This window comes from Trachurus japonicus, chromosome 15 (genome assembly GCF_045865225.1).
Source record: "Trachurus japonicus isolate A0001 chromosome 15, Traja_1.0".
Classification (NCBI taxonomy): Eukaryota; Metazoa; Chordata; class Actinopteri; order Carangiformes; family Carangidae; genus Trachurus; species Trachurus japonicus.
The window spans coordinates 19794517-19806674 of record NC_140921.1 but is presented as its reverse complement, the minus strand read 5'-3'; the positions used below and the strand labels follow the sequence as shown (position 1 = coordinate 19806674).

The 12158-nt window shown below is 38.5% G+C and overlaps 1 protein-coding gene across 1 annotated transcript in view; it reads left to right on the top strand.

Annotated features, from left to right (window-relative positions):
• Nucleotides 1-12158, top strand: part of lmbrd1 (LMBR1 domain containing 1) — a 51553-nt gene that overhangs the window by 24835 nt on the left and 14560 nt on the right. Inside the window, exons 8-11 of the mRNA XM_085800306.1 lie at nt 6759-6884; nt 7475-7627; nt 11396-11460; nt 11558-11660. Coding sequence (XP_085656432.1) covers nt 6759-6884; nt 7475-7627; nt 11396-11460; nt 11558-11660 — 447 coding nt within the window. The remainder of the gene's footprint in view (nt 1-6758; nt 6885-7474; nt 7628-11395; nt 11461-11557; nt 11661-12158) is intronic.

Here is a 12158-nt window from a genome sequence, read left to right as displayed (position 1 = left end):
CTATTGGTGAGGATTTTATCCAATAATAAAAAGTGAATGCAAATCCATAATTACATTAAATATCCTCCGCATGATCTGGGATGTTTGCACATGCATATTCCCTCTGTATTATCTCCCACTATGTTTGATTGTACCCTGCAGTGACGACATGAGACTGATCAGGCTGATCTCAAAGCTCATGCATCATGTGAACTCCTTTGGCTTCATTTAAAAGCAAGGCTTGTGTATTGACTTATGACTCTCATGACACTCTCTCCTGTAGACCTACCTTTCTCCTGCTCTTAAATTGCCAGCCATAAGATGCTGATGTTGAAGTAAAGTTGAGGAGATTAATGTCTGTTGATCTAATCTCAGGCAGGCCCGGAGATTGTCCTGAGAAGAGGGGGGCTTTTAATGAATCAGAGGGATGTCACTATTTTAGGTTTTCTCCAATGCTTTGATGCTTGTTTGATTTCTATATTTAGTATTAACATTTGATGTTTTCAGTTTATATTTTATAGATATGTTTTCCCCACTCTCCTAATATTTAACTGAAGTCAAAAGTTTAAAAACCCAGAATGCTCGGCACAAAAAGAAGGAATTCCATAAAACTAGTTTTATCAGGGCAGCAACTTATGTTTCTATTAATCTCAGATGGTGATACCCAACGGTACTGATAGAGGCTTACAAAACATACCATAACTTTATCTGTATCTGTAATCTGCCCATGTTACCAAGTTGATTTAAAGTTCACTGAAACAGGTGTAAAAAGGTGCAAAGGATGGATCCTATGCAGCCTTTTAAGTGTTTAATTTTTATAATCAAACATAAGCTTTAGAGCTGACAAGAGTGTAACGGCCCTGATTCTCATATAGCCCTTTAACCACACTGATGTCTTACTACTGCAGTTAAAGAATAAAACTTGCTAGGTCTTTAGGAACCTAAAAAAAAAGTTTTGAGGCTGAAGGCAGCCTGAGATGCCTCTCAGTCAACCATGACTGGCCTTGAATATTGTTTCTTTATAATATAAATACACAGCCTCAGACAAAACCCCATGCCATGAAGCAATACTTTCTATTCTTAATAGTTTGTAATACTATTGTGCAAAAGGGTTAATCTAGGCCATGAATGTGTGGAAAGTGCTTTTCAATGTCTGCTGTCAAATCATTTAACAGAAACATTGGAATTTACTTCATCCCTCATGCGAGATGACTGCAATGAAAGCTAACTTTTTTTTTGTAAAAGTATTCCTTGCCTGTATTAGTTACTTCACAACACAGATGAAACTGAGCTTTCTTCATCAGCTGCTGGGAGGATGCTTCAGTGAATGACTGGATTGGATACTCAGTCATACAGTTTCAGTTCACGTGTAGACTCAAATCAAATGCTAGCTATGCAAGCTTTCTTCAGTTCATTCATCAAATCTGTTGCATTTATTTTCCGATTGCCAATCTATTAAATGACTAATAAATGAAACAGTGACCAATCATCTGAGTACTAATGCTGAGACAGGAGAACTGGAGGGATTTAATAAAACTCAATCAGTTGATATCAAACATTGATCCAAAGAAATCATGGTGTCATCAGCATAATGAGCCTTTTGTTGCAATAAACATGTCTTAACAGAAGATCGATACCTCACATCACCTGTGGTGAAACGGGACTGGATACCACTGCAGCTGTAGGAAACTTCAAGTACTCTCTGCAGTCACACAGAGAGGCATACGACAAAAACTAATTTAATAATACACTATTAAAAAACTGATCTGCAGGGAGCTAACAGCTAATTTTGGTTCAAACTTTGTGCCAAACACAATGAATGAATGACAAAGCCCAAAAGACCATTTTCATGGTGGAGATGTTGGCTGTTATTCAGCCCCTTGCTGCTATTCAAAGTACTCAGTATGTGGGAGTTTAGTGTCACTGTCTGGGACATTTGAAGTTATAGAGCCATCATTGAGGTAATTACCCACACCTGTGCTGCTTCAGAAGTCAAAATATCTGCAGTGAAAAGAGCCGATTGTTCTTAAGAGATTACATCTAGTGAAATATGTTTTATCCATTTGTCCAAAAGCTGTGCTGTTGGTTTTCAGTCAATGTCAAGCAAACACCTGCCAAACCCTTCATAGTATTTGAAAGAAAACCACATCAGAGAGAGGCAGCTGAACCAGGTGTCAGATTGAAGACCTTGGAAAGTTTTTGAAAAGTTAGGAGTTGATCAGTCTTTCAGGTCCAAAAGATCATTGATTTCACTGTGAGGTGTTCTTGCCCAGTAAGATTGTTATGCCTCTGCTGGCGACAGACAGAGCTAGAGGAATATTGTTCATGGGTTGTCTGTGCCTCTGTCTGTAGACCCGCCCCAGTGTTGTGAACATAATGGAACTTCTTTAAATTTGGCAAAAACATTAGGTCTCACGGACAGGCTGATTAGATTTTAGGGTCCAAGGTCGTGGGTGCGGTGGTTATACAAATGTAAGATCTCCAGAACTCAAGGTAATGTCTCCAAATTTGCCTCAAACGTCGAAATGACAAAAATGATTAGACCTTTGTGGTCAAAGCTCGTGGTAAATGTGACCTCACAAAACACCTTTTTCCTATTACTCAGGACTTCACTTGGCAGTTATTTGTAATAATTATTTCAACAAATGGTAAACATTTTATATGACTCTAGATAAACACGACCTTGAAACTAGGAGGCACACAGCCACAAGGCAGTAATTCTAGTTGAACTTGTTGTTCTGTTTGTGCATTGCAGGGGAAAAAGTTATAAGAATATTTGTATTAAAAAGTCACATTGTGCAAAGATTAATAAAATATGTGACATGAGGATGTCTGTACTAAAATACCTGATTAATTTTTAATGACTGGGACAGGCTGTCAATGTGCTCCTTTCCCAAGTTAGACAAATATTTGCTTGGCTTATTGATAGATTCCCACTTTTGATCTTTGAGAAAGAGAATATATATATCAGCTGTCTTTAAAATACAAATCTGAATCGTCAGAGTTTTGTGTTGGTGTCAGATTCTCAAGCAAGGCTTTGCTGTTGGGCCCATCTCTTTACAATTTTAGAAAATTACTCTGAAAATCCATGCCTTGTAGTCTGTCTGTCATTATTTGGAGAAACATCTTGGGTTTCTCTAACATTATTTGAACAATTTTCTTCAGAATCCAGAGTTCATTCAATAACTCAGGGCGGTGAAGATGATATTTAAATCATCACTGTGGACATGATCTTTGCTGCACCTGACCTGAACCACTGAGATATAATGATGTTAACAATTGAACAGATAAGTCTGTGGATGGCATAGTAGAGTTTTAAAACAAATTATTCTCAAAGCTAATTTGTGGACTTTAAATATAGCATATCTCATGGATACTCAATTTTTCTATAGAGTCCAATGTGTGCAGGAGCTTAGATATAGCTGAGAATTATCCCTGCACCATGTGAGCGTCACTGTCCCCCATTCTACGATTCTCCTAAACTAAATATTTAAATATATTTAAATAATACTTGAATATTTCAGTACAATTGTGTCACCATAGCATGGCCCCATGATCATACCACTTTGTCAGTCCTGACCTCGATTATAATAACAGTCCAGAGCCTCGGAATTAAGAAGCAACCTTGCTACTCCTGGATGTAAAAGGTGATAAAATACCAGACTAATCTGGTTAGTTTTTAATTTTGAATGATTTCCATGCGTGTGGGACTCTCCAATGTCAGCCACCTGGATATTTTTGACAATAATAAACGATTAACCATAGGTATATTGTGGTTGAGTGAAAATTTATCAGCATTGGTCTCCAAGTACTGAAAAATAAACACATTAAAAAAGCAATTATTGTTTTCTTTGAGAAAATTGAATGATCAATCATAGTCGAGCAGTGTCTGTGACAAAAATCAGTCTGAAATGTCCCTATTAATACTCACATGAAACATGAAAGAAGAAAGGCTTCAAAAAAGACACACAAAGCAAACAAAAATAAAAAGTAACTCATCTCATCAACACCTGATGTATGAGTGGTAGCTTGCCTGAAAAGAGGATAAAACATTATGAATGCCAAACTGCCAATCAACCCCTGAAGCAACGGAGCATCCATCTCTGTGGAAGGTCCGTGGATTTTTTCCCCCCAGAGTATGTGTTGCTTGACGTAAAAGTGATAGACTCTGACAATCATGGCTGGCTGACTTCCACATGTTCTATGTCCAGCATTAGGAGGATACACATTGCCTTTTTAACTTCTTATTAATCCCAAAACCTTCTGAAATTTTGGCCCTGCACCTTTTTGGTGTTTGAACTGACAATTCATCTTAAATATGCCCTCAGTATGTTGGAGGGAAGTTCCAATCTCTGGAAATCAACAAATCCACAAAAAAAATGTAAAGACTTTAAGGAACAGTGTGCCTCATTTTGAAAAAAAATCAATAATATCAACCACGGAGGGGAGGAAGGGCTGATTTTCAAAACTATCACCATTTTTGAGAAGGCTGAGATCCCTTAGTGCACTTTTCACCACTGATTAAATAAACTAAACAAAAGTCATCAGAGTCATCATGTTTTTCCGCCTAGTTATTCTTCCGCTTCTTAAAATGTGACTTGGCCATGTAAGAGAAACGACCAGATAGAGCTAAGTAGTGGCATGTATACTGCTTGGGGAACCTTCTCTCAAATGTGCAAATGTACCAACATACAGAGAATGTGCTTGAGGGTGCAGAGCTTAGGCTATTTCCCATTACATTTTAGTTCTGAATGTGAACTACATGTATAGGAAATTACTGGTGAAACACTTTAGCAGACTGATTAGAGCTTTTAAGCAGTAAATTAAAACACTGTAGATTTCCACAACAACTGGCGATCATTTCTCCAGCTGTCAGGTAAATCAATATTAATGTCAATCATCACAACTCTACTACAGACTTATAAGTTTGGATTCATGGAAAATATGGATAGCACAACATAAAAAAGCTTCACACAGAATTATGTAAGCCTCATCTCCAGACCATTATGACCTCTAATTACTCTTTAATTTCTAGTACAGACAGACAAAGACACATTATTAAAATTGTTCTGCATCAGGTTTGTGGAGCTTGACTTGTTCAATTCCTCAATTTGTCGTATTAATCAAACAGCAGTAGGGAAACCAACATGTGTGACAGTACTGCCAATTCTTAGGCTTAATGGAAATCAGTGGAATTATCTGAAAGCCAGCTTGTATACTAAATGGTTTTATGGCGTTACACTGGATTGGCTTCACCGAAATGTATTGAGAATGCAGGCGGTGGCTCCTCTCCCTTTCAGCTCCATCGTCGAAAGTAGAAAGAGCAACAAAGACGAGGCTTGTGTAGGAGACCTGTGTCCACCTAGTTCTCCCTCTTCCCACTCAGCAGTCACATGACTCTCTCTGAATGACTTCAACCAGTAAATCCCCCCTCTGCCAATGCATGCATAGAGTCTCAAACACACACATGCTCCCACCCACTCCCCTCTGAGCTATTTCTGGTTATTATTGACCACAGTGGGGTTTAAAATAACTTTAATGAGCATGCATTATTATGTGTGAACTAAAAATATACACTCCAGCAGAGGGACACCTTTGTTTTTTTTTCTTTTATATTTCTCCCATGTAGTTGCACATTTGAGGGAAAGGGAAATGTTCCTCCTGGGATCTGGGGCAGGTTTTCCTTTTATGAGTGTGTTTGATATTCGGGACATGCTCCGGCCTTAAGAGCTCCATGATTCATTGCAGGAGGCGACATTCGCCCGTAGCAGAGATCCACAGCAGAGACTAATAATAGTCTAGCCTGACTTAGTATCCCATGCGACATTCTTGACGATACCTAACACTCAGAAACTAGTAAAAGTTGTTTTAGAAAAATATAGGTTCTGACGTTTCTCCACTTGAAAAATGGAAGAAAGAGGGCAGCGTTTTTTGACTAGGTTGAAAGTGTCTTTGCACAGAGGGGCCCTTTGTTTTATTATGAACCCATAAAATGGCACTCCTCCAAGCTGGTAAAAGCAAGACGACACAGAGCAAGGAAGGACTGGCTTGCTGCTGTTATTTTCATTGGTATTGATTGGTCTGTTTCCTGGTATTAGTGTCTCTGCGTCTCTCATTTTTAATTAAAAATTAAACATCCCTTGAGGAAATTGAAGCCCACTCATAGTTGAAAGTGCCTTTCAAAATGTTTGTCACATATTCCCTTTGTCTCTCCTTGATGTCTTGATGTATCTGTGTATGTCTCTCGGTATGTCTTTCCGTAATTGTTCATTATTTACATATTGTATGCACTCCAAACAGAAAAGAGAAGTCACTGTGTGTTCATTTAAATTCACATCATTCAACATTGATGACACCTTGATGCCTCCTCCTCTAACCCAGATTTTTCTCCCTAAAATTCTGCTTGTGAAAATTTCATCAAATCCTGGATAGTGGGTAGTGCTGTCACATGGGGGCACTGTTAAGCTGCAAATTGCATCAGGGTGATATAGGGAAGTGATATCTACACAAAATGGTTGCAACAAATTCACCAATAAACCTCAGCACAATTATAGATTCCACCATTTTAATCTTTTTTCCTCTACCAAATGTGACATAGCCCTAAACACCAGGAAGTATATGATTTGCTATTTTCAAGTCTGCCTTTGACCGTTGTCATGCTCACCATTGTGATGGTCTTGTCATCAGGCAGGGGTGGATATGTGTGGGTGGATGCACGTGCCATATGTACCAACCCACTCTGACAATGATTATAATGGTAGTTTTGCTCTGTCTTTCAGGCATACGGTATGTCTGTACTGCCTCTGAATCTGATAAAAGGGACTCGGAGTGTGGTGTATGAGCGCCTGGAGAACACAGAGGACATTGATGATGTTGAGCATCAGATAGAGAAGCTGAAATCCAAGGTTGGTCTCACCAAATCACACAGCAAGTGCTCGCATGATACGAAAGTAACACACTACAAATTATCTACAAGTCATTCAATATCTTGATGAAACAAAACCAAAGATTAAAAAACAACAACAGTTATACCAATAAATCAATAAATATGTTTAATTTTTAGGTTCTCATGCAGCCTGCAGTGAATGTACAATCATGCATTCACTGAAAGGTCCATGTGCACCGCCTCCAGCTGATCTTTCTGCCTAGCTGCTCTGTCTTTGCATGCAATTATGAATGGTTAGCTTTGTCCTTATCAGCTAACCTCTATGATGCAGGCAGCACAAATAGGGAAAAACAAGTCAAGACATCTCTTAGTTGCAATTAGTTGCCACTGGCAAAATAAAGTTGAGAATAGGAACCACAAAAAGTTTGCTTTAATAGTTGAATGCAATGGTCTGAATGTTTATTTACTACTTGTTAATATGTTTAATCTCAGAGACTGAAGGTGGATTAATAGCAACTTTTAAAGTGTAGCTTCTCATTGTGCATGTGCAGATAAACCCATAAGTGTATTGACTGATGTATCTGGTTTATTTGTTGGTCTCTTTGTCAGTGCAAAGATGGACGTCCCCTCTCTTCAAGGGACAGACAAAACCTGCAGGAGCTGGAGGGCAAACTGCAGGTCCTCCAGCGCAGGGGGAGACACCTGGAAATTGCAGAGAGGAACTGCTGCACTAAAGTGGGCAGTGCTCTCAGACCTTTCAAGGTGAGTCTGCATTATGGAATTGGCTTCCATGCACAGGAGTAAATTATATGTCCGATATGGACTAGATTGCATACAAAAGCAAATCCTTTCCAATGTCTGCGTTTTGAATGTGATCTCACAGACACAGACAGTTATTCAGGATTTTGTGATTTAGTTTTGTTTTGATTTAATTTATGAGCAGAGGAGGACTACGTAATTTCATGTGTCTTAATAGTCATGTAATTAAACATTCTTTATTTGGGCGTGTATCACGCATTTGCTCATTTTGACCAGTTTAAGCATTTCCATCAGAAACTGTGTGTTCAAGTTCTAATCTGGACTGCTCTAGATTTACTTTTAGTTCTACTTTACACAACCGCATATTTACGGGATTCCCTTGGGTGGTCTCTTCACCTAATTTACTCTGAAGTCTCTCAGGGAGTCTCACATTCTGAGTCAGGATCTCATGGTTCCCCAGGGATAAACCAAAACAACCACAAACTTCTCTTTTATTTTACTTTTTCAGGTTGGGAAACCAATACCTGGACCTCAAATATGCAATTTCACTATTATTGTTCCCATATCCAGATTTACACAAGGGGTTTGGGAAAGGAGGGAGTTACAACATCACTTGTTTACCTCTGGGTGTGCTGGTTCCCTGGTGCGGGTTGTTGCACTGGCCCAGCCCAGACAGGCACTTGGAGAAGATGCACTGATGAGAATTTAGGAAAGATTTTTAGACCACAGTGTAAAAATCCATTCTTGAACCACAGTGGGTACCTTAACTAAATCTTATACAGTCAGTAGCGCAAAGTTAAATGCATTTGCACTTTTGACATCAGCCAGTAAATTTGATCTTTCACCCAGTGTCTGTCTATACTTTGTGCACGAGACTGATCAAGAAACAGCAAATCTTGGAGACTCAGTGGACTCACATTTCACATGGATGCATGGAGAAAATATTATCACAACCCAAATCCCTCAGTGCTGCCTATTCCCACCAATGCCTAACCAGCTTACTGCATCTTTATCCCAAACCACTCAGTTTCCAGGGTGCAACAGCTGTGATCATTTGCATCTTTGTCATAAACAGCACTGCAGATTTGAACATAAACCAATCCAAAACATTTACAAACCACTGTAACGATTTTAGCAGCCATACTGATTTTAGCAACCCTTTACAATGGAAACATGGTAACCATCTCTGAAATGACAATTCTGCTTAAAAAGAACACGATCAGCGATATTATTTCTCTCAAACGTTTCCTCTTTTAGCCCCTTTACAGATATAATATCTCTGCAGCCTCTCTTTCATATTCTTACTTGACCTATTCCTCATGCACAGCTAGATACATCTAGGTGCGCTCAGTACATTGAATGTGACATTGCTCTTATGTGACCATAATAGCATGCATGAGTATCCTCTCATCTGTCATGTTGATGAGATGATTACGCTCAATTAAAATAAGCTTTAAGCCATATTTTTTGTTTCCATCATCATTAACCTAAATGAAGTGTCATTCAAAAGCTTTATTCTTGCTGTTATTAAATGCACAGGTAACACAATTTAAAACTTGAAGTGTATGTGCTTCAGTCTACTCAACCACAAAAGTGAGTGCATACATTAAGTAAGACATGTTGACTAAAATGTCAATTAGTAGTTTGTTATATTTAATATAGCCTTACGGGCAGCACCCATTCCCATGAGATAACAAGCTTGCAAACAGAGAAATTATACCTCTCGTATACATTTTCCATTCCTCAATAGGTTTGGAATAGATTTATGTTTCAAAGCAGCACGAATGAGTGCAAGCCCAATATGAGAAGTACAGCTGGCACATCTGTAATCAAACACCGTCATATTCATATTTTATTTTACTTGACCTAATGCTTTGTGCATTGGCTGTACATAATGCTCATAGACATAATAGCAGGGGCCACTGATTTGCCCCTTTTTTTCTCCTTCCACACAACAAACCAATGGCGATTCAATTAAACTAGGTCCCACTGTGTGTAATCACATTTTCTGTTTTAGGGACATTTGCAACATTGCTCTTCGAGTTCACATTCAACTTTCCCCACTGCTATTCATTTTCCAGCATTTTACTGCACTGCAGGCATGCACAAACATTTTAAACCAGTGTCTGTAACAGTTTGTCTTTAACCAAGAGGGTTGCTGCTAATGACAGTCCCCAGACTCAAATTTAAACAGTAATGAGTTGGGAGATTTATTTACTGTACACTGCGGCTCTGGTGTAGAGTGATAAGCCAAATGATTGTGATTTCTCCAGAGCAGTTATACCACTGTTTCTCAAACACATGCTGTCCCTTTTACATCAATCCTGGGGACGGGTGAAAATACCTTAATGAACATGTGGAACATACAGTGGAAAAATGCTCACAGAGTAGTTACTAGCTTTGATTGGATAATTAAACAAAGGCAGAACAGCAGTTTGTCATGCCAGGTGGTTAAGATAAGTGATGTATTTTAATTGAGTTTTATTTGTAAAAAAACAAAACAACAACGCTAGGCAACCTTTTCTTTTGAGATATGAAAATGAAATCCCACCTTTTGTAATTTAAAAGCTTTCTCCCTGTAGTTTCTTCCTTTGTGATCACTTTTAAAACATAACAAAGTAAGACCGTCTCCTCGTCATGCGTCTGCGCCGACAACAGCTGTAACCAGAGGCATTGTGATTCTGTGTTGTACATACGTGCGATTTTGGTGGTCAAAGGTCAACACCATGCCTTGAGGGAGACTCTTCAGATTTGGCACAAAGGTTCACTTGAACTATAGATGAGCTGATTAGATTTTGTTAGTAAAAGGTAAAAGGTCAGTGTCACTGTGACCTTATGATATAAATGCAATGTCTCAGGAACGCATAAAGATAACCTCGACCTAGAAGTATACTCTGCAGTGTCTTCTAAATATTATCTAAATATCTTATATTACTGCAGACATGGATGTTAACTGTGGCTTGTCTGATTGGTGGAGCCATACAACTACTGCAAGCTGTAATTCTTGTTTTGTGTGGTTAGAAGAGGATTTGTGCACAACTTTTTAAAAATATTTTTCATATCAAGGCAGTAGAAATATTAATGACTTATCACCAGTTTATTTGCCACAATTATTGAGAAATCACATTAAGAAACATTTTGACAAATGTATTTGCCTGAATGATTGTTTCATATCATTGAAATTACTTTATTTTCTCATATGCTTTATATCAAGGGATTGATAAAGACATGTCAAGTGCAAGTGAGAACATTTATTTTTCAGTTTTATCTGATACTTGCACTTTTTTCCTTACACATGGTCAGTTGCACCATAAGTTTGGAAGAGATGGTCAGCTGCATTCTAAAAAAAAAAGACGTTGTGCTATAGAGCACTGGAACATAAAATATCTTAATTGCACTAAGTTCGCCTCATGTATTAAGCTGTTTTTTTCTTGGCTATGGTTGGCTCAGGCTGTTTTAAAGGCCCAGTTGATAGGTTTTATTGCCTTTTTGGCTCCCACCCACGCTCTTCCTCCCTGGTTGCAACCTCCCTGCTCTGTCTGGACTGTGCCATTGCTTCCCCCCTGTCACCTCAGGCGAAGGTGCCAAACTGCGGCTGGCCAAGCCATATGGTCTCTCTTTGACAAAAGACATGACAGAAAGGTTATATTTGATGACCCAGTCCGTGCCTTTGAAAACATACTTTTTATTGAGGTTCATTCAGCATGCGTGCATTTTCTGATTTGGTACACTGTCACTGTTTCTTATTATAATGTCTTTATTTCTTTGCAGATAATATTGGGCATTTTCTTCATTCTGGTTGCACTGCTGTTCACTGTTGCCCTGTTTATTTCAAAGTAAGTCACGATGTATCCGTTAACAACATAATTCTGTGTGAATACTGTTATTCTGGAAATATGAACACATTTGATTTTCTTTCTCTTTTTATTTCAGTTTGGATAAAGCTCTCCACTCGGCTGGCATCAGCTCTGGGTTCATAATCTTTGGCACCAACCTAACCAATCCTCTGAACGAACTTCTATTAGCCTTACAACCTGTGAGTATCCTCTCATCTCTCATGTTGAAGAGATGATTATCTTCAATTAAGATATGGTTAAAACCATATATTCTTGTTTCCATCCTCATTACCTTAAAATGAAGTGTAATTTAAAAGCTTTATTCTTACCTTATTCTTAAATGCACTGGTAAGGCCCTTAAAAATAGTGCATATGCGTCAGTACCCTTGAACCTGTTGTTATTTATCTTTAAACATAACCTTACTGTATATTTCACCAAATTCTCACAATCGCATTTTGCATACTTCAGTAACTCCAGGATAATCTAATGTTTCCGGTGAGGGCTGGGAACAAATGCAAACACATCTTACACAGCTGTAAGTCAGAGCACAATAGACGTAAAAGTGGCAAGTATGAGATGGCCCAATTACACAACAAACCACTAAAACCACTGTACTGTGCTCCTCAGAGGGGGCTCATATTGTGTATTCAAACAGGATCAGGTTCTATCATGTACTGTAGGTGTTTCCGTAAACCAC